The sequence below is a fragment of the Meriones unguiculatus genome, chromosome 11 (assembly GCF_030254825.1).
Source record: "Meriones unguiculatus strain TT.TT164.6M chromosome 11, Bangor_MerUng_6.1, whole genome shotgun sequence".
In the NCBI taxonomy this organism is placed as follows: domain Eukaryota; kingdom Metazoa; phylum Chordata; class Mammalia; order Rodentia; family Muridae; genus Meriones; species Meriones unguiculatus.
This window is the reverse complement of record NC_083359.1, coordinates 57,921,239-57,948,997: the sequence shown is the minus strand read 5'-3', so window position 1 is coordinate 57,948,997 and position 27,759 is coordinate 57,921,239. Positions and strand designations below refer to the sequence as shown.

The following is a 27,759-nucleotide window of genomic DNA, read 5'->3' as shown; positions in this document are numbered from 1 at the left end:
TAAATACAATATTGCTCTACAAATTTTATTAAATTTAAAATAATCTTCAAGATTCTTCTGTTCCTTGTACATGTTTATTTACTCAATTATACAGTAGTTATTAGAAATTTTGCTTATATTATATCATAAAACCTAGCAGAAGTGGCAAACCAGGTCATTTTTGTGAGTTGCTCCTTTCATGTTTCCTAATAATGTCCATGAGGTTTGCCCCCGTGACCAGGTTGCTCTGTGTCTGTTTGTCTTTCTGCTGTTCCCTTCTCTTCTGCTCATGAAGGTAAGGAGAGTGTAGCAGCTGTGGGGGGAGAATGGATCCCGTAGGCTGCACTCTTTTGGCGACATCCCAGAAGAGTCTTTTAGAGTTGTTATTGATGAAAGTGATTGCAGTTCCGTTCTGACCGAGTCTCCCGACTCTGCCAACCTGAAACAAAATGCAAAAAGACATTTTCAAGTCTCATTCATTTCGAGAGAAATGAAGACTATCATTAAAGTTATTTAAAAAGCTTGACATTCATTCAGATAAGGGTTCTTCCTTGGTGTGTGTGTATGTGCACTGAACTCAGTCGGGGTGAGCATTACCCATGAGCTATAATCCTAATTATGCTCTTTGGACTTTGTGTTGGACATATTAGTATATTAGTGAGATCAACTTAGAGGGCTGAGGCTAACATATACATTGTTTGCTATCTTATTTTTAATGAAACAGCACAACAAGAGGACTGTTTGTTCTAGCTTTTGTGCCTTGAAATGTTAGATTTAAGCTATTTTGTTTTTACAGAGTTCTCAGTTTGACAGAATTAAATGGACACAAATTTGTCATTCAAATATCAAAATCCACAGCAAGCACAAACTCTACTTGTTTCTAAATACAAAATGAAAATATTCTGAGAAAGTTTTCACAAGAAGGGAATCAGTCATGGCCAACTTCTGCTCATCAATTAAATGTAAAATCTAAAGTCTGTGCTTAGAAATATTCAAGTGAGCCAGGTGGGGCTTCATGAACTCATGAAACCTTGACTTCAAAATCAATCAATCAGAGAATAATAAGAGTTGGCAGATAGAGAGAAATTGAAACTCATACATTCCTGAAGAATACATAAATGTTACTCTGGAAAACAGTCTGGCAGGTAATGAAATGCTAAGCATAGTTACCAAGTAAATGAACAATTCTGATCCTAGGAACAGGCCAACAAGAACAAAAATGTGTGGACAGAAGAATCTGTATACGAGTATTCACAGTAGGGCCACTGAGATTAACAGTAGCCATAAAGTAAAAAGTAGAGCTACTGAACTGGTCCACAAGGTGGTGTCCCATAAATGGAATATTTTTGGCAATAAAAAAATAAAACAAAATTTAAATATACATGCCATAAAATGGGTAAATGCTGAAAACATGCTAAATAAAAGATAAAAAGTTACAGAAGACCACATGTGGCATGATCTCTTTTACATGCAGTGACCATAAAACTCAAAACTACAGAGGCAGAAGGCAGAGTGCGAGTTAGTTGGGAATGAGGGTGCTTGTGTTTGATCTGGAGTGGGATGACTGCTGATGACATGTGGCATCTTTTTTAGGGTGGTAAACATTTTCTAAAGCTGACTGTCGTTATATCTGTACAACTGTATGAATATATTTAAACATTTAGTTGTTTGAATTAACTTTAAATGAATGATTATATCTGGGTAGTGGTGGTGCACACCTTTGATCCCAGCACTTGGGAGGCAGAGACAGGTGGATCTCTGAGTTCAAGGCCAGCCTGGTCTAGAGCATGACTTCCAGGAGAGCCAGGACTACACAGAGAAATCCTGTCTTGAAAAAATAAAACAATAAACAAATAATCCCCCTCCAACAACAGCAACAGAAGAGTGAGTTGTTCAGTATCTGAACTGTATCTATTGATAATTTACAATGAGATCTAGTGTAGCAGGAAGTGGGGGTGCTTGGGAGGCTGAGGCAAGAGCACCAAAAGTTTGAGGTTAGCCTGATCAACTTGGAAAGACACAATCTCAACATTTTAAAAAAGGGCCAGGAATATGGCTTAGTAGTTAAGTGTTTGCCCAGCAGGCACATAGCCCTGAGCTTAATACCTAGTAAAGAAACAAAAACAGAAAAACAAAACCAAGCCAAAACAAAACAAAAAAACCTCCAATATTTTCTGAATTCTGAAGTAGCTGATGCTATTTAACATCAAATTACTTTTCCCAGAACCTTTCTACCATTAAAAATAAAAAACAGAAACATGGGAATTTCTATTACACTTATCATTGACTTAGCAGTTCTCTTAGACTTTTTTTTTTAAGGTAGTCTTACTATGTTGCTCAGGCTATCCACAAACTTCCGGTTTCACACAATCCTCCTGACTCAGCCTCTCCCATAGCTACCGATTTGACCACCATGTCCATGGCCAGAGAAACTTACTGCATACTAACACTCATAAAAAAAATAAGTATGTGAAAGTTACTGCAGCATTCTGTAATAATAAAGCATTAGAAACATAACAGTCAATAAAGGATTTGTTAGGCCATAGCACATTCACACAATATATTATCTTGCAACAGTTTAAACAGGATAAGGCAGGAGAGTTAGTGAAAACACTCAGGAACTTGGCCACAGAGGAAGTGCTCCCTCACATCTCTTAACATGTTAAGTCTATTAACATTTATTAAATGGTACCTAGTGAGCATGCTGATGAGAAAATACATCGGAGATAAAGTTAATAAAGCAAGGCAACAGAGCAGTAGGTATGATGTGGTCTCATTTACATGCATTGATGAATATGTGTACCTATGCACATGTGTTTATAATTTTTTACTTATCTGACAAAACTTAAAACTAAATGGTCAAGGAGGCTGACTGCCAGATGTGCTGGTGCATAGCTTTAATCCCAGCCCTCCAGAGGCAGAGGCAGGCAGATCACTGTGAGTTTTAATACAGGCAGGGCTGTGCACAGACCCTGTCTCAAAACAAAAAAAGGAAGGCTTACGTCTCATTTCGTGCCCTTTTCTACTTGTAATACTCAACACTCATTCTGTGGTTTAAGAAGTGAAACAATCTAAGACACGGACACACAACTAGAGAACCAGCTAGCTCCAGAGTCAAGAAATCTTACATCCTCACTAAGCCCAGAGGCCGTCACTGGAGGATAGTCATGAAAGCCAGAGAGTCGGCCTTCAGATGGAAGGCTAAGTGACTATAAGCAGCATATTCTAAGAAGCAAAGAAGCTGCTCAATATCATAACTCTTCAGAAAAATTTCTATCCAAAATTATGAAAATTTGAAAGGAAACATTTTATTTGCTCCAACAGTTCTCTCTGGTAGGATATTCAATTCCTGATTAAGCCTAAGTAAAACTCAAAGCAGCCGTACAGTGTGGACACTGAAAACGTTAAATCGGTGGCATCGGAAGGTGAGTCCAAGAGCATCAGAGAAAGGCTGTACTGGATGGTTTGTAAGCGATGCCGGAGAAGGAAGACGGGAGCAGTCAGTGAGATAACACTGCACTAAGCTAGGCTCTGTTTCTACCCGAGAGAGAGGCCATTGTTCCTCTTGGCAGCAAAGGAAACAAGTGAAACTTTAAAAGGTGAAAGACTAGGACAAGTAAGGATATGAAGAGAAGACAAGATTCCTAAAACAACAAGCATTCTAAAGGATCATCTTTACTCTGGCCAGATACAGCAACTTAAAGTGATCTTTTAAAACAGCTTCTTTTTTCCTTGAATATAAAAACCACCAGTGGCTCACTGAAGGAAACAAATGAAAAAGAAGCAAAAATAAACCAATAATTTAGTGCCTGAACTGTGTCTTAAAGATTTAATTTATTTCTAATTCATGTGTCTGAGTGTCTGTCTGCATGTGTGCAGCATGTGCAAGCCAGTGCCATCAGAGCCGGAGGAGGGTGCACAGTCCCCTGAAAATGACGTTGCAAATGCTTTTAAGCAGCGCTGTGGGTGCAGGGCACTGAGCCAAGTCCCCTGAAAAGCAACAAGTACTCTTAAACACCAATCCATCTCTCCTGCCACTTAACATAATAATCAAACAAACAAGCAAAAAACCTCCAACATTGTAGGTTTCACATTTCCAGTTTTTAACATGTATTTAGAACCAAAACTTTTTTCTAAGCATATATATAAGCATATATATAAGCACATATATGCTTAGAATATGTATAAATATATTTTTAATTTTTTAAAGCTTTAAAAAATTATTTTATGTGTGTGAATGAATGAGCATATATATGTATGTATGTAAGTATGTATACTACGTGCATTCCTGGTACCTGAGGAAGTCAGAAAAGGGTGTCAGATACTCTGGGACTAGACTTGCAGATGGTTGTGAGCAACTATATACGCTCTAAGAACTGAACCAGGGTCTTCTAGAGGATTAGACAGTGTTCTTAACCGCTGAGCCAACTCTGTAGCCCTAAGCATGTGCGTGCACACACACACACACACACACACACACACACACACACATTTTTAATACCCAAAATATGTTAAAATATTATGTTCTGCTTTTCAAAAAATGGTTTCCTCATCCTGACAACACCTTACTCAATTCTACTCATTAACAAAGCGGCAGGGTATCGACACCCCTTACCTGATGAATATACTCATCCATACTGGAAGGCATGTCAAAATTCACAACCAGCTTGACGTTGACCAAGTCGAGGCCTCGGCCCAGGACCCCTGTGCTCACCACGACCTCATAGTCTCCTTCCAGTAATCCCTTTCCAATAAAGCAAAAACATTCATTATTCAGGCCAGGAGTGGTGGTGCATAGCTGTAATCCCAGCACTTGGGAGACAGAGGCCAGTCTGATCTAGAGGAAGTTCTAGAACATAATGAAACCTGTCTAAAAAACAATAAACAGTTAAGAAAATAATTATCTAGAACTTTTTTATGTGGCTTTGTATAATTCTGGATTCTTTTTTTTTTAAATACCTCATAGTATTTGGCAAAATAGCTTTTGAATAAATAGAAGTCTTGAAAAAATGAATGTAGCTTAAAAAAGCCTCTCTCACCATCATGGAATTTATTTTACTAATTTACTCAGGCAAATCTCTTCCTAAGGTGAGCTTCTGCTCTGCCCCAGACCAAACTGACCTGATTTCTGAAATGGTGGACTGGGAATTAGCTATCCATTTAGCACAGGTGCTCCAGAGAGCAAGCATAATGCCCCCTCCCCACCCCAAGCCTGAGCAAGAGGAACATGAACTTTATGGTCACTGCTTGCCTTGTGCTTCCTGGCACTGAAAACAACTGTTTTATAACCAGCGGGTAGTAGGCTTTCTCTTGAAAAGTGTGGTAAAATAGATTTGGGAGGCAGAGAACACAGAAAACTGAGAACCACCTTCAGTATGTCCCTCCTTTCCACCTGAGATTTCTCTGAGTGGATGGATGTGCTGTTTAGACCTGTGATCTTCTGAACCGCCTCACTCAACAGATCTGCACCAAGTCTGCAGTCCACAAACACTAACACGGGAGGCTTAAAGAGTTTCTGATCCTAGGAGAGAAAACAAGAAATTAAATTATCCATAGAGCATACTTCTGTGGAAAACTTCTCTGAGACCATTAGCATGAGCTAATTATTGTGAGGTTTACAAATACTGCTAAAAGGAAATAATAATTATTTTATAATTAAAATAAAAAACATTCTTCTAAAACTAATGTTCTCATTTAAGGATGCACAAACTGCTCTTCTTACTTTTTCTTGTTTCTTTTTGTTGTTGTTATTGTTATTGTTTTTGTTTTTCTTTTGTTTTGCTGTGAGACAGGGTTCTTCTGTCTAGCCTTGGCTGTCCTGGATTTGCTTTATGGACCAGGCTGGCCTCCAAATCACAGCTGTCTGCCTGCCTCTGCCTCCCTGAGTGCTGTAATTAAAGGCATGTGCCACCATGCCCAGCTCATCTCACTTTTTCATCATTACTATTAAAAATATATTTTAAAAAATGTTAGGGCCCATTATATAGTTCTTAACCCTGCTTGCTAGTCAATACAAACTGTCTTTAAGTTACTACCACATTTGTAAGTAACTGTTTGCATATATCAACCACTCCAACAAGTTTGCTTAAATTAGTTCAAAAAGTTGCAAGGACTGAATAATCAAGAAACACTTTGAAAAAAATGTATATAATTTTTGAAAGTAAAATACTGAAGAATTGTATGTAGGGTGTATGAGAGAGAGGGAGAGAGAAAGGGAAAGTAAGAGAGAGAAGAAGAAGGGCCAGGGGTAAGAGAGAGGGGGGAAAGAAAGAGGATCACAGTCTGTAGTGCAGGCTCACTGGAGCTCAATCTGTAGCGCTTGCTAGTTGCAAATACAAAACTATTATTCTACCTCAGAAGAAATACTGGGATTATAGGCATGAGTCACTATTCCCAGCTCATGAGGAATAATCTTCGTATTTAAATATCTCTGTATAATAAGAAAAAGAAAAACAGATTCTCAGCCAGAAGATATGACACAAACACTGCAAACCTAGCACTCCATGAGCTGAAGGGGATCATGAGTTCCAAGAGAGCTTCGGCTACAAAGTGAGACCTTAGGAACAAAAGAAAATTTTTTCAGGATATTTGATCACACTATGAATCAAGAGATTGTGTTATTTAGTGGAAAAACCTGGTTCTAGTTGTGGTATGACTCAGCCCTGCACACACCTTTAACCCAAGGGTTTTCTGCTTGAACAGGATTAAATAAAGTCAACCATAGGTTAAGAGGCAGAGCTAGCAACCAGGTGACAGGAAGTTAATATAAAATTATTAAGAAAAAAACCATAGAGAGTAAGAGGAAGTCAAGAGTATAGACAAAGAGATGCACAGGAAGCAAAAGGGAAGACATTCAATTTGAGAGTTTTTTTGAGCTGGCATGGGAAAAAGAACATTGCACTTGCGACACTGGCTGAGGAAGACGGTCAACTGGGTGCTTTCTCTGCCTCTCTGAGCTAGTAGTATCTGGCTCCCAAGTCTTTCTTCGTAAAATTGAATTATTGAGATTTTGTTAAAAACAGCACTTGGTGCTCCAATGTGTGGCACAACCACAAGGATACAAAAATTACACCAGCTGCAGACAAACTGAGAAGCCATCAGATTTGATAAGACACGTGGGAAGTTCACAGGAAATAGTTGAGTAATATTAAAAGGAAAGATATTTCCCATGTTAAAGATGGGAAATATTATAATACTGAGCATTAGGACCCTGTATAATGAAGCAGAAAATGAAAAGATAAATGACTTAACTGAGATTTGCATAATATTGCTTATAATTACTGTCAGTGGGATAATTCATAATTTTCTCATTATTAGCCATAGTGGGTTTTTTTGTGACAAATATGAAAAGTGGATTGGTAAAATACAGGTTTTAGAAAGACATATAAATAAAAATAAGAAAAATACACAAACAGAGAAATTTAGACAAGAACCTACCTCCCCACTGCATGATGAAACTAAAGACAAGTGGCCCAAGGTTGTTAGAAACCAACCTTAGTTTTCCAGTTACTATACAAGAACTACCAGCAAATGATAGGCACTCCCAAGGTTATGAAGAAGTTAAATAGAGCCCTATAGACATATTAGATTTGAGAAAATTTAAAGAAGCTTTCATATGATATGCATGCATCCTATGTGAAGCAGATATTAAATTCACATTCAACACAGAACAGAATCATCACCCAAGACTGGAAAGATTTGGCAACAGTAACATCAGAAGCTGGTCCACAGTTACAATGGTGAACATGATGAAAAGAGAAAGCTAGGGATATAGAACAATGAAACAGGGCTAGAGGTATTAATATTTCCCAAGATCAGTTTCCATGTGAAGGTCAATATGCTGAGTTACAAAGGTAGCTTGAATTTGATGATCACACCTTGGTGCTACAACATTTAGCATCTTTAAATACTTGGGATAAAGCTGAAGAATCAGGAAAGAGGTCTGAGTCATTTACTAAAATTATACAAGGTTCAAAGGAAGGCTTCACAATTTTTTGCAAAGAGTAACTTCAGCTGTAAATAGGATAGTATCAGATTCAGGAGTCAGATGAATATTAATTAAATCTCTGGCTTTTGAAAATACTAATTCAGAATGCAAAAGGATGACTAGGCCTTTAAAGACAGGATCAGCACAAATAGAGGACTGTATTAGAGTTATGGCTGATACTGGACTTAATGTTTATGATGCTACTTTGAAAGGAGAAGTAGTTTCTAAAAGTTTTAAGAAAATCAAAACGGCAGATGTTTTAATTGTGGTAAGCAAGTTCACTTAAAAAGGGACTATAGGCAAGGCACTCCTAGAAACAATGTTTTTTCTAGATATAAGCCAAAAAGAAGGCCCCTGTCCTTCTGGAGTATGCAGAAGGTGTGGCAAAGGCCGATATTAAACAAATGAGTGCAGATCAACCAGGGACAGGCCTGGTAACCCTTCGTTATTGGGAAACTCCCTAGGGATGCTGTCACAGGCCCTGATATTAAATTTGATTCAATTGTTACCTGTCAGCATCAGAGACACTTCTGAGGAATTAAAAGATGCCTGTTGTTAAACACAACACTACTTTGGATATAATCAAGAACAGAACAGCGTCAGTAGATAAAACAAAAAATTCAGGAGAGACCAGAAAAAAGTATTTTGGCAAACTTCTATAAATGATCAGAGACAAAAGCTGAAAATACAAACAAATGGCATTGAAATTGAAGGTTTAATAGACACAAGAACAGATGTAACAATAATTTCATCAAAATCTTGGCATTTAGATTGGCCTCTTTGGGAGGTAAATATTCTGATTCTAGAAACTGGAACTTTATCTCAGTTAAAACAAAGTTCAAGATGGGCCAAGTGTATAGGGTCAGAAGGGCAAAGAGGAAAATTAAAGCCACATGTGGCTAATATAGCCATGAATTTATGGAGACATGATTTGTTACAGCAATAGAAAACATAGATTAACATTCCTCCAATCTCAGAAATAAACCACAAAATAAAGAATGCTTCTGAGAAAAATATTAAAAGGTATTATCAAGAAGAGTCACAGACCAGTCAGCTTGTACATAAGCAGAACACAACAGCTGTTGGTCTTTCAAAGGTACCAACCACCCTACCTTTAAAATGGTTAACTGACAAACCTGTGTGGGTAGAACAATGGCCTTTGACACTGGAAAAATTACAGGTACTAGGACAGCTGGTAAAAGTCCTAAATGTTCAACATATTGAAGAATCAACCAGTCCTGGAATTCTCCTTTATTTGTCATTAAAAAGAAATCTGGAGAAAATAGAGAATGTTTTCAGATCTAAGAGCTATAAATAAGGTGATTTAGCCAATGGGCTCTTTACAACCTGGAATTCCCTTTCCTTCTTTATTACCTAAGGGGTAGTCTATTATAGTGATTGATTTAAAAGACTGCTTTTTTCACTATATGTTTACAAGAATAGGATAAAGAAAAATCTGCCTTCACAGCTCCTACTTATAATAATGCTCAACCTGTTAAAAGATATCAGTTGAAAGTTCTTCCTCAAGGAATGTTAAACAGTCTCTCCTTGTATCAATATTTTGTACAACAGCCATTAGAAATAGTTTGTAAATATTTTCCTCAATCTAAAACTTATAATTTTATGGACGATGTCTTACTGGCTGATTCAAATGCAGATATCTTAGAAAAAAAATGTTTGATTAAATAAAGAGAATTTTGCCTTGTTGGGGATTATAAATCGCTCCTGAAGAAATGCAAAGAGGAGATTCTATCAATTATCTAGGATATAAGACAGGTTTACAGAAATTTTGACCACAGAAAGCACAAATCAGGAGAGATAAATTACAAAGTCTTAATGAATTTCCAAAATTGGTGGGAGATAGTAACTGGCTACAGTCTACAAATGAATTAACTAACCAAGAGCTATGTAATTTATTTCAAACCTTACAAGATGATAGGATTTAAATAGTCTTAAAAAATTATCAGATGAGACTGAGTGAAACTTGACTCTGGAAAAAAAGAAATTACAGGATGCAAATGTGACCAGGATGTGGTAGCGGAGGGGTCTGTGCCTTCCAGAACTGAGGAAATAACTCAGTTTTCTAAACTACTCACTCCTCCTCCAAGAGAGGCACCTATTGAACTGTGGGGAGTGGCAGAATGGTCACAACATTTGCCTAACACATGATTTACTGATACTTCATTAACCACTGATGGAACCAAAGCTAATGGAAATAGGCAGCCTATAGACCGGGGGATGGAATGGCAAATAGTGAGGAAGGAAAATCAGCGTAGCACTATTGGCGTTAAGACAAACAACTAGGAAGGCAAAAGGAAAATCTCCATCTTCTCCAGTTCATGATGCATGTGCAATGGTATAGCATATGGTCAACAAAATGGAAAATCACTACCTGGCAGAGAAATGGCAAATATATCTGCTCATGGTAGGCATGAATGAAAATGACAAAACCTAGCAAAACTTAGCAAAGACATCAAATTTTATGTCGTTCATACAGGCAAGACAGACAAAAATGCCTGAAAATAATGAAATAGTGGATAAATTGGCATCATGTTTAATTAAGACTAGAATATTAAAATTTGCCAGGGAAAAAATTCAGAATAAATCAGCAAAAATTACAGAAAAATACATATTCAAACAATCTGAACTTAGTTTACCCCTCACACTAAAAAATAAGGGGAAATGGAGAACTAAATTAAAGCAGGACAAACCTATGAGAATAACTATTATACAGACTCCACAGCCAGGCAGTGGTTTACACTGTTAATCCCAACACTGTCCAGAAAGCACATGCCTTTTCCCAACACTTAGGAGGCAGAAGTAGACACATAAGAATTACAGTGATTTAAACTTAAAAGTCACTTGTAAAGGCTGAAATTCAAAGTGAACGTCCTTTGTGACCTAAAAATAAATACTTATACCTTGAACTTATATATAAAGAAAAAGGCGAATATAGCTATATTTATTCTCACATATGAAGGTATATTTAGTTTCAAATTTTCAAGAATAATTTTTTTTAATTTCAATTGAAAGATAATACTTTTTCTGTTGTCAAAAACATTTGCCTTAGGCTAGAGATAACCTGCTAAAAAAAAGATTGGATTGTCCCAGAGTTAGGGTTGGAGTAGGGTTTTGTTTTTAACTTTCCAGGAGAATAAAAGCATCCAACTAAAAAATCAGGAGACCACTGGACAAGTAAACATCTGAAGAAAAAAGGTGGATCATCAAGAGAAAATGTTCCACAACAAAGAGTAAATTGGCCAAGTGGTATCACTCACCTCCAGCTGACCAATCTGAAATCTCAGCTTGGAGCCTCAGACTAGCACTGGCATCCATGCTACCATCTTGCCCAGGTGACTGCCCCTTCCTGTGGGACAACCACCTGGCTGATACTGGTTGGGGACAGAACACTTGGGTGGGGCTCCCCTCTTTCTTCCTATGATGTAGCTGGCACATGGCAGATTCCCAAATGCTTGTCTCTGCTGCCCTCAATAGACATAAGTGACAAATGCTCTTTATGTGGTCCCAATTCAGTTAAAAAATAAGTGCTTTGGGGTTAGAGCATGGCTCTCTCCTTCTCTAAACCCAGGTATGCTTTGTTAAAGGAAAATCCAAATTCTCTGTCTCACATCAGAAGAGCTACCTGGTATGGGACAGAGGAAAACAAAAAATTAGGAACTTTAAAAAAAATTATTTCTTTTATTTTCTTTTTTAAAGACGTGTTTATTATTTATACGGTATTCTGCCTCCATTTTTGCCTGCAGGCAAAAAGGGGCACCAGATCTTATTGTAGATGGCTATGAGCCACCATATGGTTGCTGGAACAGCAGTGCTCTTAACTTCTGTGCCATCTCTCCAGCCCCAATTAGGGACTAATCTATTTACACTAATCTCATAATCTTTTGGTTTTCATTTGACTCTGTAAAACTTTTCTGAAGGTATAAATATTATCTCAAAATCTGTTAAGATTATTATGTATATATAAGGCTTCTGTCATAATACTAGTAGCCATACAGAGCACTAATTCTAAAACTAAGCTTCTTCTAGCTTCCTGTACGTGTTTTCAGGTTTAAATCTGAAGCAGGTAACTAGAAACAAAGTTTGTAGGCTTGTGTTCTCAAACCTTTTAGCAATCTTCTGAATATGGCACTTAAAATGTTTAAGTCTTCTACAGTAAACAGTGACATTCCTAACAATAACCCTGAAGTCTCCAAGAAGATGATGGGACCCTGCACCGATGAATCCATCTGACTGTGTTAACACCAACCACTGGGAAAAACTGTCCCACGCCTCTTCTGCTACCAGGTTCTATGCAAACAGTGGACACCTTTGGATTGACTGCTGTGTTCTACCTTGCCAAAATTGCCACCAAGCTGACAAACACCACCAAGGGATCAGTTTAGGACTATAAACTGCTCAGGACATTCAAATTGCAAAGTTCATAGGAGACTGACAAGAACATTTTACAGAACTTTGAACTCAAAAATAATCCCCAGACTGCCAGATATAACCATGCTGACACTGTGGAAAGCCTGTCAGAAAAAGCTTTATTGTTTTCAATAGTTTTACCGTGTTAGAGTTAAAACCTTTCCTTTTTGTTTAAACAAAAAAAGGGGAAATGTTGCAAGATATTTGACTACACTGTAAACCCTGAGATTGTGTTATTTACTGGAAAAAAACCTGCTTTTAGTTGTGGTATGGCTCAGCCCTAGCACACACCTATAAGGCAAGAGCTTTCTGCTTGAATATTGTAAACAGGATTAAATAAAGTCAACTATAGGTCAAGAGGCAAAGCAAGCAACCAGCTGAAAGGAAGTTAACAGGATTATTAAGAAAAAAATCATAGAGAGTAAGAGGAAGTCAGGAGGAAGGACATAGATGAAAGTAGAAGGGAGAGATATTCAGCATGAGGGTTTTTGAGCCTGCATGGAAGAAGGAACATTGAGGAAGGTCAGCTGGGTGCTTTCTCTGCCTCTCTGAACTAGTAGGCTTTTACCCAGCATCTGGCTCCAGAGCTGGGTAAAATCAAAAAACAGAGATGTGTCTCCCCAAAACCCCTACTAGACATCTATACTGCATATTTTCAGAAATAAAACTTTGAGTTGGGCATGGTAGCAAATGCCTTTAATGCTAATATTGAGGAGACTGAGGCCAGAGGAGTCTGGGCTACATGGTATCAGTCAAGCCAGCCATACACAGCAAAAGCCTGTTTCAAACAAACATCAGAAACAAAATTTAACTTGATCCTGAAAGAATTCTGATGTGGGTAAAGGAATTTACTGCTAAATATCTGCACCAGAATTCCCCCAAAGCTCCCCTTAAGTGTCACTCTCTCTGGAGCTCCGGAAATGCAAGCACAAGTGACAAATTATGGCTAACTGCCTGAATACTCACATTTAGGATTTCAAATAACTTCTTCTTTTTGGCTGGGTCTTCTACCCACAGGATGATCTGCCGCACACTGGAGCAGGGCAGGTTCTTGTCCCCGGTGATAATCCTCACGGGGTTATGTAGAAGCTGCTCTGCCAGTTGCTCTATGCTGCTTGGAACCGTGGCAGAAACCAAGATGGTCTGACAATCACTTGGAGTGTTTTCTAACACATCAAGCACTTGCTGTTGAAAGCCCATCTTCAACATGGTGTCAGCCTAAAACGAAGGCATTCTAAAGTCAGGCTTACTCAGCACTGAAAGCCAGCACCACCCAGGATAAGACTGCATAATTAAGAACAGAAAAAAAAAAAAAAAACCACAGAAAAATACATCATGCTATCAAAAGATCAATAAGGAATGTTTATGTAATATTATAAACCATATAACTTAATGATATGGATTATTATTATTAATATTTATAAAATAGACATCCTACATACTTATCATAGGGTACTTTTAAATTATGGCAACATAACACTGTGCCATTATGAAAAATGACCAGAAAGTTCTTTACTGGGTAATAAATGATTGCTCAGAGAAAAGAAATGAACACTGTGTAACACAATACTAATTATAAGACAATTTAAGTATATACATATACATATATATATATATATATATATATATACACACACACACAAGAAATTAATTAATTGAAGGAATAATTTATACGGTAATTCCAGGACTTGGGACACTAAGGCAGGAGGATTGAGTTCAAGGCCAGACTGAACTACAGAGTGAAAAAAACCTGGAAAACTGAAAGGCTACCACAGAGAGGCCTAGAGAGCTGTTGTGTGTACAGGGCTGGGGTGCTCACTACACTTTTCTTTATCAATGCTGAGAATTTAACCCATGTCTTTGCACATGCTAGTGTTCCACTATTGAATCACATCTGTTGACTTTGAATTTTAGAGACAGAATCTTGATATGCAGGCTTGAACTCATGATCTTCCTGCCTTAGCTTTCCAAGTACTGGGTTTAAAGGCATGTGCCACTATGGCCATTAGGGCTCAATTTTTGTTTTCCAAAGTTTTATTTCCTTCTATTCATGGATATGTCTTATATAATAAAAGTATTTTATATTTAAAGATTAACATTGGGCTATGGTCCAAATATTGTCATTTCTCCAAAATTTACTAAAACTTTACCACTAACATTCACTGTGTGTTCTCTGTCACAATCTTCCCTCCAGAAGTATCTTCATTGAAATCTCAGCATAAGCATCATCACCCCAGAGAAACTCTGTTTACCAACCTAAGTAAACCTTTAGGTTTTTCCCTGCCGTATTGCCATGGATAGATACACACTTGCCACAGCTCCATGGGGCAGAGCTCATAAGCATTCCTTTCCACTACAGCCACTAAACAAACAACAACTGGCATGTCAAAATAAACAATGGACAGCCTTAACTCTAAGCACCGAATAAGACCTAATGTTGTACAGCAACATCTCAGTGTCCCAAGCCTCTCAAAATCAAGGAGTTTTTCAAGATCTCTGAGCTGCTGAATCAGACTACCCAAGGGAGAAGGCCAGTCTAGATAACATTCACTGGGCACACAAGGTGGTTCCATGTTTTTGTTTGTTTGCTGTTGTTTCCTTTTATTTGGAAATATGGTTTCCAGGTAGCCCAGGCCGGCTTTGAATTCATGTATTATAGGTGTGTGAGTAGTTTGCCTGCATGCATGTCTGTGCTCCGTGTGCATGCCTGGTACCTGTGGAGCTAAGAAAAAGTGTTGAATCCCCTAAAACTGGAGTTGGGAATGGTTTTGGGTGCTGGAAACCAAACCCAGGTCCTCGGTAAGAGTAGCAAGTGCTCTTAACTATTGAGCCATCTCTCTAGTGCCCTCAAGCTGGCTCTGAGCCCCACACCCACATCCAGCACCAGCCTAATAAGTGCTATCTGTTCCTCAGACTGTTTTTATCACTAGGCCAGGCCAGGCAGACCTGCACTTGATGGCTGTGAGGCAGCCAGCGACACAATACAGAGAGACAGTACACTCTGTGCATAGTCCAATAGAGCAGAAGAAAGGAGACCTCAGCCCCAACCCTGAGGGACAGGGGTCAGCTTCTGAGTCTCTTATTCTGAAACAGTGAGGAAGGAACGGGATGGGAGAGGGGAGAATTCTAGGCCAAAGGGAAGGCCTGACAAGTGACCCAGATAACGACGCGGAGCAGAGGAACAGCAAGAAATGATGTGAGTCCTGGCCTCCTCCTTCAACACTGGCATCCATCCACCTTTGAAGACATCTTCCACTCTCAGTTCCTGTATCAGACCATTGTGCTGACTCAGTGCCAACTCCATGTGTCCGGCCCTCAGCCTCAGGTCTCTCTGCTCACTTCCCTCCACCCTTCTCCTGGAGAACAGACAACACATAAACTCCAAAGCACTCTTCCTGTAAGGAGAAAATGGTTCCCCTTTGTCTATTGTTCACAGGAAGGCGAAACTCAGAGAGGATTGTGGGTCCCAGCATTTACTTCTCACCCTTTTCTAACATTAAAGGTACAGCTATAATTGATAGAGTCAGCGCTCCAGCTGCCGTCTTCTTCCACCTATGCAGTCATCCGAAGGCTCATAAATGATGACTTTACAGCAACTCTCAGATTGAACCCTTCAGTCCCAACGTCTCCACCCTGCCATTGACCCCTTCACGCCTTGGCTGGTTTGCTGGCTGCTTGGTCTCTGAGTCCTTCTTCTTTAATTTCTCTTGTACTGGGCAAGGGACTACCCTCCCTAAACCACTACTTTTACCCTGCTACGCCCAGCTCGTAATTTAGAAAGCCTCATTGTCTCCCACATCAAATCCAGAAGCTTCTGCCTCCCTCTCCGGGCAATCTATAATTTGACTCCACCCTAGCTACCCAACTCTACTTTCTACTATTTCTCAGGAAGAATTCTTTCAAACTCGTTGGTCTCCTTCCCTCCCCTCCACAGAGACTTGGGCTCTTTCTGACTCTGCTTATCTCTTCATTGGAATATCTGACCTGTCCTCTGGGTTTTAAATTTGTCCCCCATCTTCTTAGGAGCAGTTCAAATTCCATTACTATTTTTAATAGTCAAAGCACTTACTCTCTAAATTCTACTCCTGACTTTAATTGTCCTGGACGATTAGCGTACAGTATACATAATACAATATCTTATTGTATAGCAGTTTCCCCTATAAGTGACCAACTATTGCTCAAAAGACAAATTCCAGCCTGTACCTGTTTTGTGGAAACCAGCCACATCCAGTCACTCTTCTCTTCTCTTCTAACGTATTTTTAATGGTGCAACAGACAGAACACAACACTTTGCAAATGTCAGGCAAATATTTTACAATCCAATTACTCTTTTTTTAAAGATTTGTTTTTAGTTTATGTGTATTGTGTTTGTCTGCATGTGTGAACGTGTACCTACTTGTGCCTGGTGCCTGTCAGCTCTCCTGGGAAAGAGTTATAGACAGCTGAGAGCTACTGTGTGGGTACTGGGAATCAAATCTGGGTCCTCTGCAAGTGCAGCAGGTCCTCTTAATCACAGAGCCACAGCAGGAAGTGGTTAAAAAAAAGGTCAAACTCTAGTCTTGAGGGCCTTGCCTATATCATCTTCACATTTCTGAGAGTATCTCCTGTTGTTTACTGGGACAAGGGCACACAGGATGTGATCACTGGTCAGAGCCTGGCATGGCACTTTAACCACTGCTACAAAATAACCAAACCTCTGCTGTCACTGCTGGTGAGGAACACGAAGTAAAATGTGTCCTGGATGCAGGGGTGGCAAAAGCTCAGTTCTCATGTTTGTCTGTATGATGTTATAGGTCTGGCAGGATGGCTCAGCATAAAGGCACTTGCAGCAAAGCCTGATGAGCTGAGTTCAATCCCTGGAACCATGATAATGGAAGGAAGGACCCAACTTCTAAACGTTGTCTCTGACTTCCACACAGGTGTCATGGACGCATGTTCCTGTGTCCCTATCCATGCACATGTGCACACACAACGACAACAATAATCAAAAATTAAATAAAAACATAGGGCTGACAAGATGGCTCAGCGGTAAAGGTGCTTGCTGTTGACCCTGAAAACCTGAGTTTAATCCTGGAACCACATGTGCAGGAGAGAACCAATTTCCACAAGCTGTCCTCTAACCTTCACACTTACACATGGTAACTGCATGAATACATTTACACAATAAGCAAATAAATGAAAGTTCTATATCTATATACACACACACACATATATGCACATATAATAAAATAATGCACTTACTTCATTGTATACTTCAGAGCTATAAAATGCTTTTCAGATATATTAACAACAAAAATTTCACAACCACTACACCAATGCCCAGAAATAAAAAGAACTACTATTCAAATACCATTTAAATAACCACTATTAATATAGCTCCTGTAAATAATAATAACTATTGTCACTGATTATTTTAAGCATCAGGAAGCATAAAATATTTTAAAAACCAATCTCTGTGAGAGTGGAGAGGTAGCTCAGTGGCTGAATGCTTGTGTATCATGCAGAAGGTCCCAGGGCCAATTCCCAGAACTGCAAAACAAAACAAAATACAGCAAAAGCCCACAGCCTTATCATGGAGCTTACAGTGACCACTGAATTTGAGTGTTCTTCACTAGGAAAGATAGCTTTGGTTTAACAGAGGGAATCGTGCCTTGGCTTAGCTGCAGTGTACAGAGGAGTCAGCTTAAGACCCAGTACAGTAAATTTTACAAGTCCCTGGATTTTTTTTTCCATTCACAGAAAATATTCTGAATAAACAATGACATTACATAGCTACAATATACTTTTAAATAAACTATCCAAAATCAAGTGACTGCTTTAATGTGTATGTATAGTGTATGTGTAGTGTATGTGTGCTCACAAGTGTGCACACAAATGTGTCCATACGCATGTGAAGGCTGGAGGGCAATAGAGATCATCTTTCTTAGTCACTTTCCACTTCATGTTATACACACACACACATGCACATTCATTTCTCTATGGATGCGTCTGTGCATGACTGTGTGTAAGGGTGTGTATGTGTGGAGGTCAGAGGACAACCGTGGTACCAGATCCTCACCTTCCACCTTCCCTTGTCTGCGGAAGGGACTCTATTACTGTTCATTGCTGTTAGTGCATCTGGTTTCCAGAGATCTGAACTCAGATCATCAGACTTGAACGCCAAATGCTCTTAGCCCCTGGGCCATCTTCCCAGACACCTGCCTTATTGTTTGAGACAAACTGAGCCCAGAGCTCGCTGATTGGCTACATAGGCTGGCAGTGAGCTCCAAACCCCGTCATCCTCTGCCTAGCACTGTGGTTCCAGACATGTGCCTCCATGCCCAGACCTGACCTGAGCTCAGGTCTGCATGCTTGTGAAGCAGACACTTTTTGCACTGAGCCATCGCCCCAACTGCCTGACTAATAGTCTTTAACATGACTACTTACTTCATCTACGACCACAATTTTTATGGCACCAAGTGATACAGAGCTCTGTTTTATTATATCCAGAAGTCGCCCAGGGGTTGCTATGATAACCTGAATAAAAAGAACAAAGGCAAATTTAAGGTTAGATAACATTTATTCACTTATTCACTCTTTTTTTTTTTCTTTTGAAATAGGGTTTTACTATGTATCCCAGGCCTGCCTTGAACTTGCAATCCTCCTGCCTCCTGAATGCTGGGATTGCAGGTGTGCACTATCACACCTGGCCTTTCTATTTTTACTGAGTAGCTAATATATGCTAGATACTGGGTAAAGTACCACAATGAATAAGTCATATACAGTTTCTGCTCTCAAATAATCTGTAGTCTATAGGAAGAAATGAATAAAATAAATGCTATTGTGATACATATGATACACAATAAATGGAGAAGTCTGTCCAGTACAGAAAACATAAAGATGAGCCTAAAGGTCCAACGGGGGAAGGTGAGTGGCTCAAATACAACAACAAAAAGTACACCTCTGTAGCCTCTGAGGTGGGTCTCTACGGGGTCCCTGAGAAAGGCATGCTTCCAGCCAGGGAAAAAGTAAGGCAAACATGGACCTCCCTAAGTAGAGAGTAGATAGCAGATAGTAAGAACTCAGAGATATGATCTAAAGCCACAGACACAAGCTCAAGGTTCTCCTGGTCAAATCAGGACCAAACCAAGTCACAGACTTTAAATAAAACAAGAAACCCGATTCCATACTGATGAGCACAAGACATTTGTGTATCCCAAAGTGCTTCTACCAAAATATTTACTAAATACAAAAGAAAAAAATAAATTTGAACAGTTGAAAGACAAGTGAACAGCCAGCAAGGTAGTGGTGCCGCTGAGTGGTGGGGTACTGCCCTAGCATTCATGAGACTTGGAATTCCACCCTAGCGTCTCAAGGAAGAAGAGAGTAAAAGTTAGCCACCAAAAGGGATGCAGTGAAAAGAACGCAGTCATATTTCTCTTTAAAGTGGTTTGAAATCTGGGCATGGTAGAGCACAATCTGTTACTATAGTCCTACAGAGGCTGATGCAGGACTGCCATAAGTCTGAGACTAAGAGGGAGAGAAAGGTGGGGGTGGAAGGGGAATGGGGTAGGGGCTGGGAAGCTGGCTCAGCTGTACACACACAAGGACCTGAGCTCCAGGCCTCAGCACCCACAGAAGCTGGCTATGACTGCATGTGTGCGTGACAGCCCAGCACTGCAGAACTCCCGCCTCAGTAAGAGAACCTGTCTCATGACAGAGCGGGATACCCAGTGTTCTCCCCTGACTGCTATAAGTACACAGGAGCACACACCTGAACACACATGTGCACATACATCACACATGTACTATACACGTACAAAATTTTTAAAAAGAACAGAATGAAAGGATGGCTTGGTGGCTAGACGCACTTGCTGTTCCCAGCACCCACATGCTGGCTCACAACCATCCGTAACTCCAGGCATGCACCAGGCATGCACATGGTATATATACATACATGCAGGCAAAACACTCATACACATTTTTAAAAATGTAAAAGAACAATAAGAGAAATCTCAGCAACAATAAAAAGAAGTGACTTGTAAATCTTAGTAGTGCTAAAATCATAGAAAAACCATAAAGTCTAAAGAACCACCACAAACTGAAGATGATAGAGACGTACTTAGTTTCTTTTCCTTTTGCTGTAATGAAATAGCTCAACAGAACAGCTAAAGGGATAAAAGGTTTGTTCTGGGTCACAATTCAAGGTATAGTCCAATTGTGGCGGGGAAGTAAAAAACTTGGAGCAGCTGCTCACAAGCACATCACAATCAGAAAGCAGAGAGAGGTAACCACATGATCAGCTTGCCTTTTTCAATTTTATACAGCTCAGGATCACTGCCCAGGTCATGGTTGAACTACACTTAAGATGGATCTTCCCACATTAACAAATACAGTCAGGATAATCCACCCGGGGCATGCCTGAAGGCCCATCTCTCAGGTGACCCAAGACCCTGTCAAGTTTGCAGCACTAACCATCCCACACACCATCCAAATACAGTACATGATCCGGATGTACCTACGTTTTTAATGCTTATTTTTTGAGATAGGCTTTTATGCTGTAGCCCAGGATGGCCTTAACTGTAATCTTCCTCTCCTTTTTAATGGCTTCTCAAAAGCCGTTGTACTAGAATTAGAGGTGCAGCCACTACATGCAGCTTCTTGCGTAGGGGATCAGGCATAGGATGGGATGTGTGTGTGAGGAGGTGGAATTATTAAAACGTGAGTGGCTTCCAAAGAGCAGGTGACACGTTAGTTTCTGATCTATATTAATGTGTCAGTGTTAACTTCCTGAATCTGTAATTGCATTATGGACATGCAGAATAATGCCCTGGGTTATAGGAATCACATTCTGAAGTATATGGGAGTGATGGGGCATCAAGTCAGAAACTTCCAAGAAGCCTGGGAGAAAAAAGTTTCTTACACTGCACTGGTTTATTTCATTCAAGTTGAAGATTTTTTTTAATATGAAAAAACTGTATCCAGATTTATAAATGAATAAATGTTGAAAACTGGAGACTAGCAACAATGTATTAACTTTCTTCCCCTAAGAATGAAAATGCAGCCAGCAAGATGGACCAAGCTCAGCACTCAGAAGGCTGAGGCAGATGCTCTTAAACTGGAGGCCAGCAATCATACAAGAGCTTGTCTTGAAAAAAACTGAAAGAAGAATAAAAGGTGAGCTATTTAAAGGTGGCCAGGGCTGCGCTTACATGTCTCCATGCACTATGATGTTTCAGTGCTGGGCAAGAAAAATAGGTCAGATGCTTGTAGGAGACTCTAGCAAGCTCTACTAACCCAATTCAGTGTTCACAAATTGTTTTCATGGTTTACCTTATAAATATATACTGCTGAACTTAGAATCTTTCACTAGGAAAATATTACCTTTCTCTGTTTTATATAGTAGACATCTACAGTGAAAACCAGTGATTTATTTCCCCACTAATTACCAATTGGCAACATCTTACAAGTGTATTTTACATGTTTTAAATCTGTCAAACACACATGATGACATCATATGATATGATGTCCTATGAGCAGGATAGTTTTTTGTTTTGAATATTACAGTGTTTTCAAACCTGTTGTCCCTTCTCCACACAAGGCTCTTTGGCAGTTCAGCTCCTCCCTTGGAACTTCAGAACCTCCCTGCCATCCCAGAAGCTAGAAAGGTAATATCCAGAATCTCAGGGCCAACTGCTAACCCTAGGCTACAGTCCACCTTTACTGCTCAGGCTCTGTGCCAGCCTTCTCTTAAGCTCAATCGACAAGTATGCACAACCATTCTAACTCAAGAAAACTGGAGTTCACCAAAGCAAAGTCAGTTATCGATGACACTGTTAGCAAGTACCAAAGCTACAATTAGATCACATTACTTTCACATATAAGAAAGCACAGACTACACACCATGGCCCAGTAAAGGGATAATAGAGTCAGATAAATTGTAATTCTAATTTTGGCAATTTTTATTTATTTTGTAAAATCCCAGTTTCTGAGATCTACCTTCTCAAACATGAAAATGGAATATACAAACCTACCTTCAGAGCAAATATGGTTACACGAGACAGGTATATGAGAATACCCAACAGAGTGTAATGTACAACAGACACTCAGCAGTTGTATTCCATTCTTTTCCTGAATACAATGAAACTTTAGTTTTAGTTTTTTGTTTTTTTTTTAAGACAAAGCCTCATTCTATAGCACATACTGGCCTAGAACTCACTATGTAGCTCAGGCTGGCTACAAACTCTCAGCAATACTCCTGCTTCAACCTCGAGTGCTGGGATTACAGATGTGTATCACTATACCTGGTTATAACATTAACTTTGGAAAAAAATAATTAGTAGGCAAAAAACTAAAAAGCTTAAAGAATGCATGCATGCACACACACACACACACACACACACACGTTCCTCTGTTGCTTTAACCTTCAAAGACCTTCTCCCAACTAGGTGCTTACCTTCACATGCTGTCGTAAGCGATACAGCTGTGGGGGTAAAGGTAAGCCCCCCACAAGAAGCACTGTCTTCATGCGTGGCAGACCACTCATCAGTTCTTTGGCTTGCCTCTCTATCTGAATGGCTAATTCTCTTGTTGGTGTGAGAATGAGTGCAGATGGCGTTTTATCCTGCCAAGAGGAGAAAAAACAACTTACAAACCCCAATAATGAATTCCTGCTTATATGAACTATGATACCATCACAGTGACACCATCAGCCCCAGATATGAGCCTTTTGCTTGCCCCAGGCAGAGTTTTCCTCCAAAAATTATCAGAACTTGAGCCCATTTCTTATACAACTTATACAACTAAAGATCAAAAGTGGGGAAGGCATACACAGTAAGCAAAACAAGAAAGAGTACTAAAATCTCTAGCACTCCTCTTGCAAGGAGGATTCCCCTGGTCACCATGAAGACCCCCCGGAATCTCGGCACTTTGCTTCCTGGATTCTTCCCTCTCCACTCTCACACACTGATATCTTTCTTTGGCCAAAGAACTTAAGAAGGGCTTTTTGAGAGGCACCCACAGCCTAGCTTCTCCCTGAGCTCTATTTAATCACCCTGTGTTTGAGCTGTGCTTTAGACATCTGGTACTTTCCCCTCACACTAGCCTCTAATGCTTTCTCCTATTTCCTCTCTGCCTACACTTCGTGTCACATGCACAGCCCACAAGCTTACTAGGACAGGCTGAGCAGCCTCAGTCTACAAGTCTGAAAACAAACTGCCCTTTAAATAGCAAGGCTTTTGAGCACCAACACAGTGTTGAAAAGTTTCAGATCCTGGGGCTCAGTGGTTAAGAGCACTGCCTTCTCTTTCGGAGGACCCAGGTGTGATGCCCAGCACTCCCATGGCAGCTCACAACCTCCCGCAGCTACAGTTATGGGAGATCCAATTCCTGTCTGGCCTCCATAGGCACAAGGCACACATGTGGTACACTGACATATATGCAGGAAAACACCCATACACTTCAATAAAATTATAATTCTTTTAAAATGTCTCAGATTCTGGCTGGGCAGTGGTGGAGCATACCTGCAATCCTAGCACTAGAAGGCAAAGGCAGGTGGATCTCCATGAGCTCAAGGCCAGCCTGGTCTACAGAGCAAGTCCAGGACAGCCAAGGCTACGCTGAAAAACCCTGTCTCTAAAAACCAATAATTATGTTTCAGATTCTGGAGCACTATGTATTTTGGATTTCTGAATTAGAGATGCTCAACTAGTAGTCTATGCAAATATTCTAAAATTGGAAAAAGTCCTAAAGCATCTCAGATGATGATACTCGGTGTATACTAGGAAAACAAATATGCAGTGTCCATGAAACTGTGTGAATATGCTTTATACACCACAAACTAACAAAGAAGTTAGTATTTCTCGTTTCATTTTGCTCGAGACAGGCTCTTACTATGTTGCCTAGGCTGTCTAGACCCCAGTGCTCCTGTCTCATCTTGTGGAGTGCTGGGATCACAGGCCTGTACCACCCGGCCCAGCAGTACTATTTAAAGATGAACCACAGGTCACACTTAAGAATATACTTTGGAGGGAGGGACTGGGAGGAATGAGGGATCGGGACACGGCTGGGATACAGAGTTAATAAAATGTAACTGATAAAAAAATAAAAAAATTTAAAAAAAAAGAATATACTTTGATACAGTATAAGAAGCATTATAACTTTAATATACACTATCAGTTTCTCCAAAACCCAAGAGGCTTAGCTGATATAAACTGCAGCTCACGCATCTGGTAAACAGGATTTTTTCCTGCAGATCAAAACTTTATGCTCTTTTATAGAAAACCTGCTAAAAATAAAATGTTTTGTAAGGAAATTAATTTTTATGCCTTCCAGGAAGAGATCTTTGGCTCAACACAATAAAAAGAATATTCTTTGATATTACATCTCACATACAAAACAGACACAAAAATCACCAGGCGCATCAATTACTTGATTTACAACTGCTGAGCTGCAGTTTGTAAATTTATTAGTTACAATGAAACTGGGTAAATACGGCATCTGTTTCTGAGACAAATATATGTCAGATCAGTAAATTACCTCAAATAGAGCTCGGATGATAACAGGCAGGAGAAAAGCAGCTGTTTTTCCTGAGCCAGTGTCTGCACTGGCCAGAATATCTCTTCCCAGAAGCCCTACAGGAATCATCTGCATCTGGATGGGAGTTGGCACTTCATAGCCTGATTTCTTCAAGTTCTGATTTAAGGTCTCAGGGAAACCACAGTGCTCAAAGTCAATAATGGGTCTGGCAACTTCTTGTCCTTGAACTGAGATTCCTAGCTGCTGTTTAAGGGTTTCAATCTGGTCCTCCCTTAGGGTCACAATAAAGGGGTGTTCTTTGTAGACATAAAAGGCCTCCAGCGAGGACTCTGGCTCGGAAGCAGTTCTCTGCGGGCTGCTGGGTTTTAACGATTCTTCCCCTTCCTTAACTTGCAGCAGATGTTTTGCTTTGCACTCCAAGCTACACACATCTTCATCAGTCTCATCACAGATATACTCTCCGTAGCGACCACAGACAACACAGACGGGCTCCCCAGGCTCTGCCCACCGCTGGGTTTTGGAAAACGACTTTATGGGCTCTTCTGAAGGGTGGCTGTCCTTCACACCCTCGGCCAACTGTGGAGAAGGGCTGGGTAAGGAGTTTGATGCACTGCTGGACCTGTCTACTGTGACAGTTTCTTTAGTAGCTAAAGCATGAACCTGAATATCTCTGTCTTCTTCCAGCTGAAGGCCTTCTGCTTCTGGCTTACTTTTCTTAGCTATGCAGCTTTTGAGGTCATCACTAGAACTCCTCTTGATTTTTAAAGATCTGGGAACAAACATTCTTCAATATTCTGTTGAGGAAATTGCACCATGAGATACATATTTACCCTCAATTAAGCTCATATATTAGTGCCATATGATATTGTATCAGAGAATTTCACCCAAAGCAACAGTGAAGACATCATGTCCCTACTTAAGCCAAACTTTTCTTCTACTTGTCAGTTTCTGGGGGAGGGGATACAGTCCTCTTCCTCTCACACAAGTGGAGGAAACATGGCCTGCAGGGACCCCACAACCCTGTTGTGCACACCACCTATATCTGTTTACTAATCATTTGTACTTACAAGGAGCAGATACTATAGAAATTCTACAGCAAATCCCTCAATTGCATTTTCACAAAAGAAGATACTTCATAATTAGAATCTTAAAAATCAAAACTACAGACAAAACAGGGAAAAATGCTATTATATTTATATAAGTAGCAGAGTGCTCATTCTGTGTGTTACTGTTTTTTTTTTTCTAACCTTCACAACCAGGGAAAGTAGGTCACTGTAGGCACTGAAACCTTAAATTCACACACACACACACACACACACACACATACACGTATTATTTTTACACTATATATGTATCAGATAGCATAATAAATACATGTGTATCTACATGTGTGTATTGTTGGGAATGCACTGAAGTGTTATGCTAGCACGTCAGGGCCTGAGTTCCACATTCCAAAGGAAAACACGGATATTCTCTCTCTCTCTCTCTCTCTCTCTCTCTCTCTCACACACACACACACACACACACACACAGATGAAGAATCCAGTCACCTAGGAATTATGCTTATTTATTAAAAAATGATTTCTAAGTGTTAAGAACCAAGTATTCTTGCTCTAGAGAATATTTAAAACGTTTTCACAAATTAGTGATTGGGGAAAGAATGTTTAACCTTATTTTGGGACTATGAAATATAATTTTCTCAAAAACAAAACAAAAACCTTACGAAATCGTTAGATACCATTTCTATTAAAAAATAAAATTTAAAAAAAAATGGCACCCAGGCCGCCTAGACGAGAGGCTCTGAGGCTCCGGCAGGGCAGGACCATCTGGGAAAGCGGGAAGGGGTGGGGCCGCTCTGGGCTGCAGAGAGCCCGCAACCCACTCCCCCTGCTCTGGGCAACGCCCGCTCCCGCGCATCCCCGCCCTCCCCATCCGCCCGCGGGCCCGCGCTCCAGGCGCGCGCACGTCACGAGGACGTCACGATCCAGCCGGCAGCCGCCGCCTCGCGCCCAGGTTACGGAGCACAGGGGCGGGAGCCGGAGGCCCGAGCTGCCAGGGCGGCGCACGCTCACCCGCGCGGACCGGGCCGCGTCCGTTCCCGCTCGGGCCGCTCCCTTCCAGGCGCTGGGCCGAGCTTCCGGCGGACTAGCCCGGGCAGCTCCGCGAACCTGGCCAGGTTTGAGGCCCCCCGCGCCTGCGCGCGACGGGAGGCGGAGCTTCGGGTGGCCACGCCCTCGCGGTGACGCGCTGCAGGCAGGCTGGAGGGCGGGAGTGGGAATCCTCTTGGAGGAGTGTAAAGCCGGGATTAGGCTGGTGAGAAAGTAGAATTGCCAGGAAGGGCGGGGTCCGCCACGCTTAGAAAGTGGAGGTTTGAGTGGGCTAGAAAACCCTCTTCTCTCTTCGGCTGCTGAGATGACTCCAGAGGCTGAGCTACCTGATATGGCATAGTTGATATGCTAAATATTCATTGCCACCGCACTCCGCCCAACCCTGTACAAAACAACCAGGAAGGGGGAGAAAACCGTCAAAGCCTGTGCCTAGTTTTAACTGGGAGCCTTTGCTCTGCCAACTCCTGGAATAGCCTGACAAGTAGCAGGGCGCTTGCACTTCTGTTGGGGTGGGGAGGAAGTAGGAGAGGGGAACTGGGAAAATTGAGGTAATATTTTGGGTGTCAGTTCTTCCTTTTAAGTTTGGACCTAATATTTGATGCATATGAAAGTTAAATTTACCAGCTATGTTAAGTGTGAACATACTAATAAGACAAAAGTCCGACTCCATGTTGTTATTATTAAATAAATAATTATTTAATAATAAATAAATAAATAAATGCTTTAATAAATAAAGCATTA

General features: G+C 40.4%; 1 protein-coding gene across 1 annotated transcript; it reads right to left on the bottom strand.

Moving 5' to 3' along the window:
* Positions 1-27,280, bottom strand: Ddx59 (DEAD-box helicase 59). The gene is made up of 8 exons (XM_021654322.2): positions 26,983-27,280; positions 24,911-25,704; positions 22,830-22,997; positions 18,821-18,910; positions 13,361-13,612; positions 5,348-5,500; positions 4,595-4,723; positions 1-418 (listed from the first exon to the last, which is right to left on the bottom strand). The coding sequence occupies exons 2-8, from the start codon at positions 25,691-25,693 to the stop codon at positions 155-157; spliced, it is 1,839 nt and encodes a 612-aa protein (XP_021509997.1). The 5' UTR covers positions 25,694-25,704; positions 26,983-27,280; the 3' UTR covers positions 1-154.
* Positions 27,281-27,759: the final 479 nt, after the last annotated feature.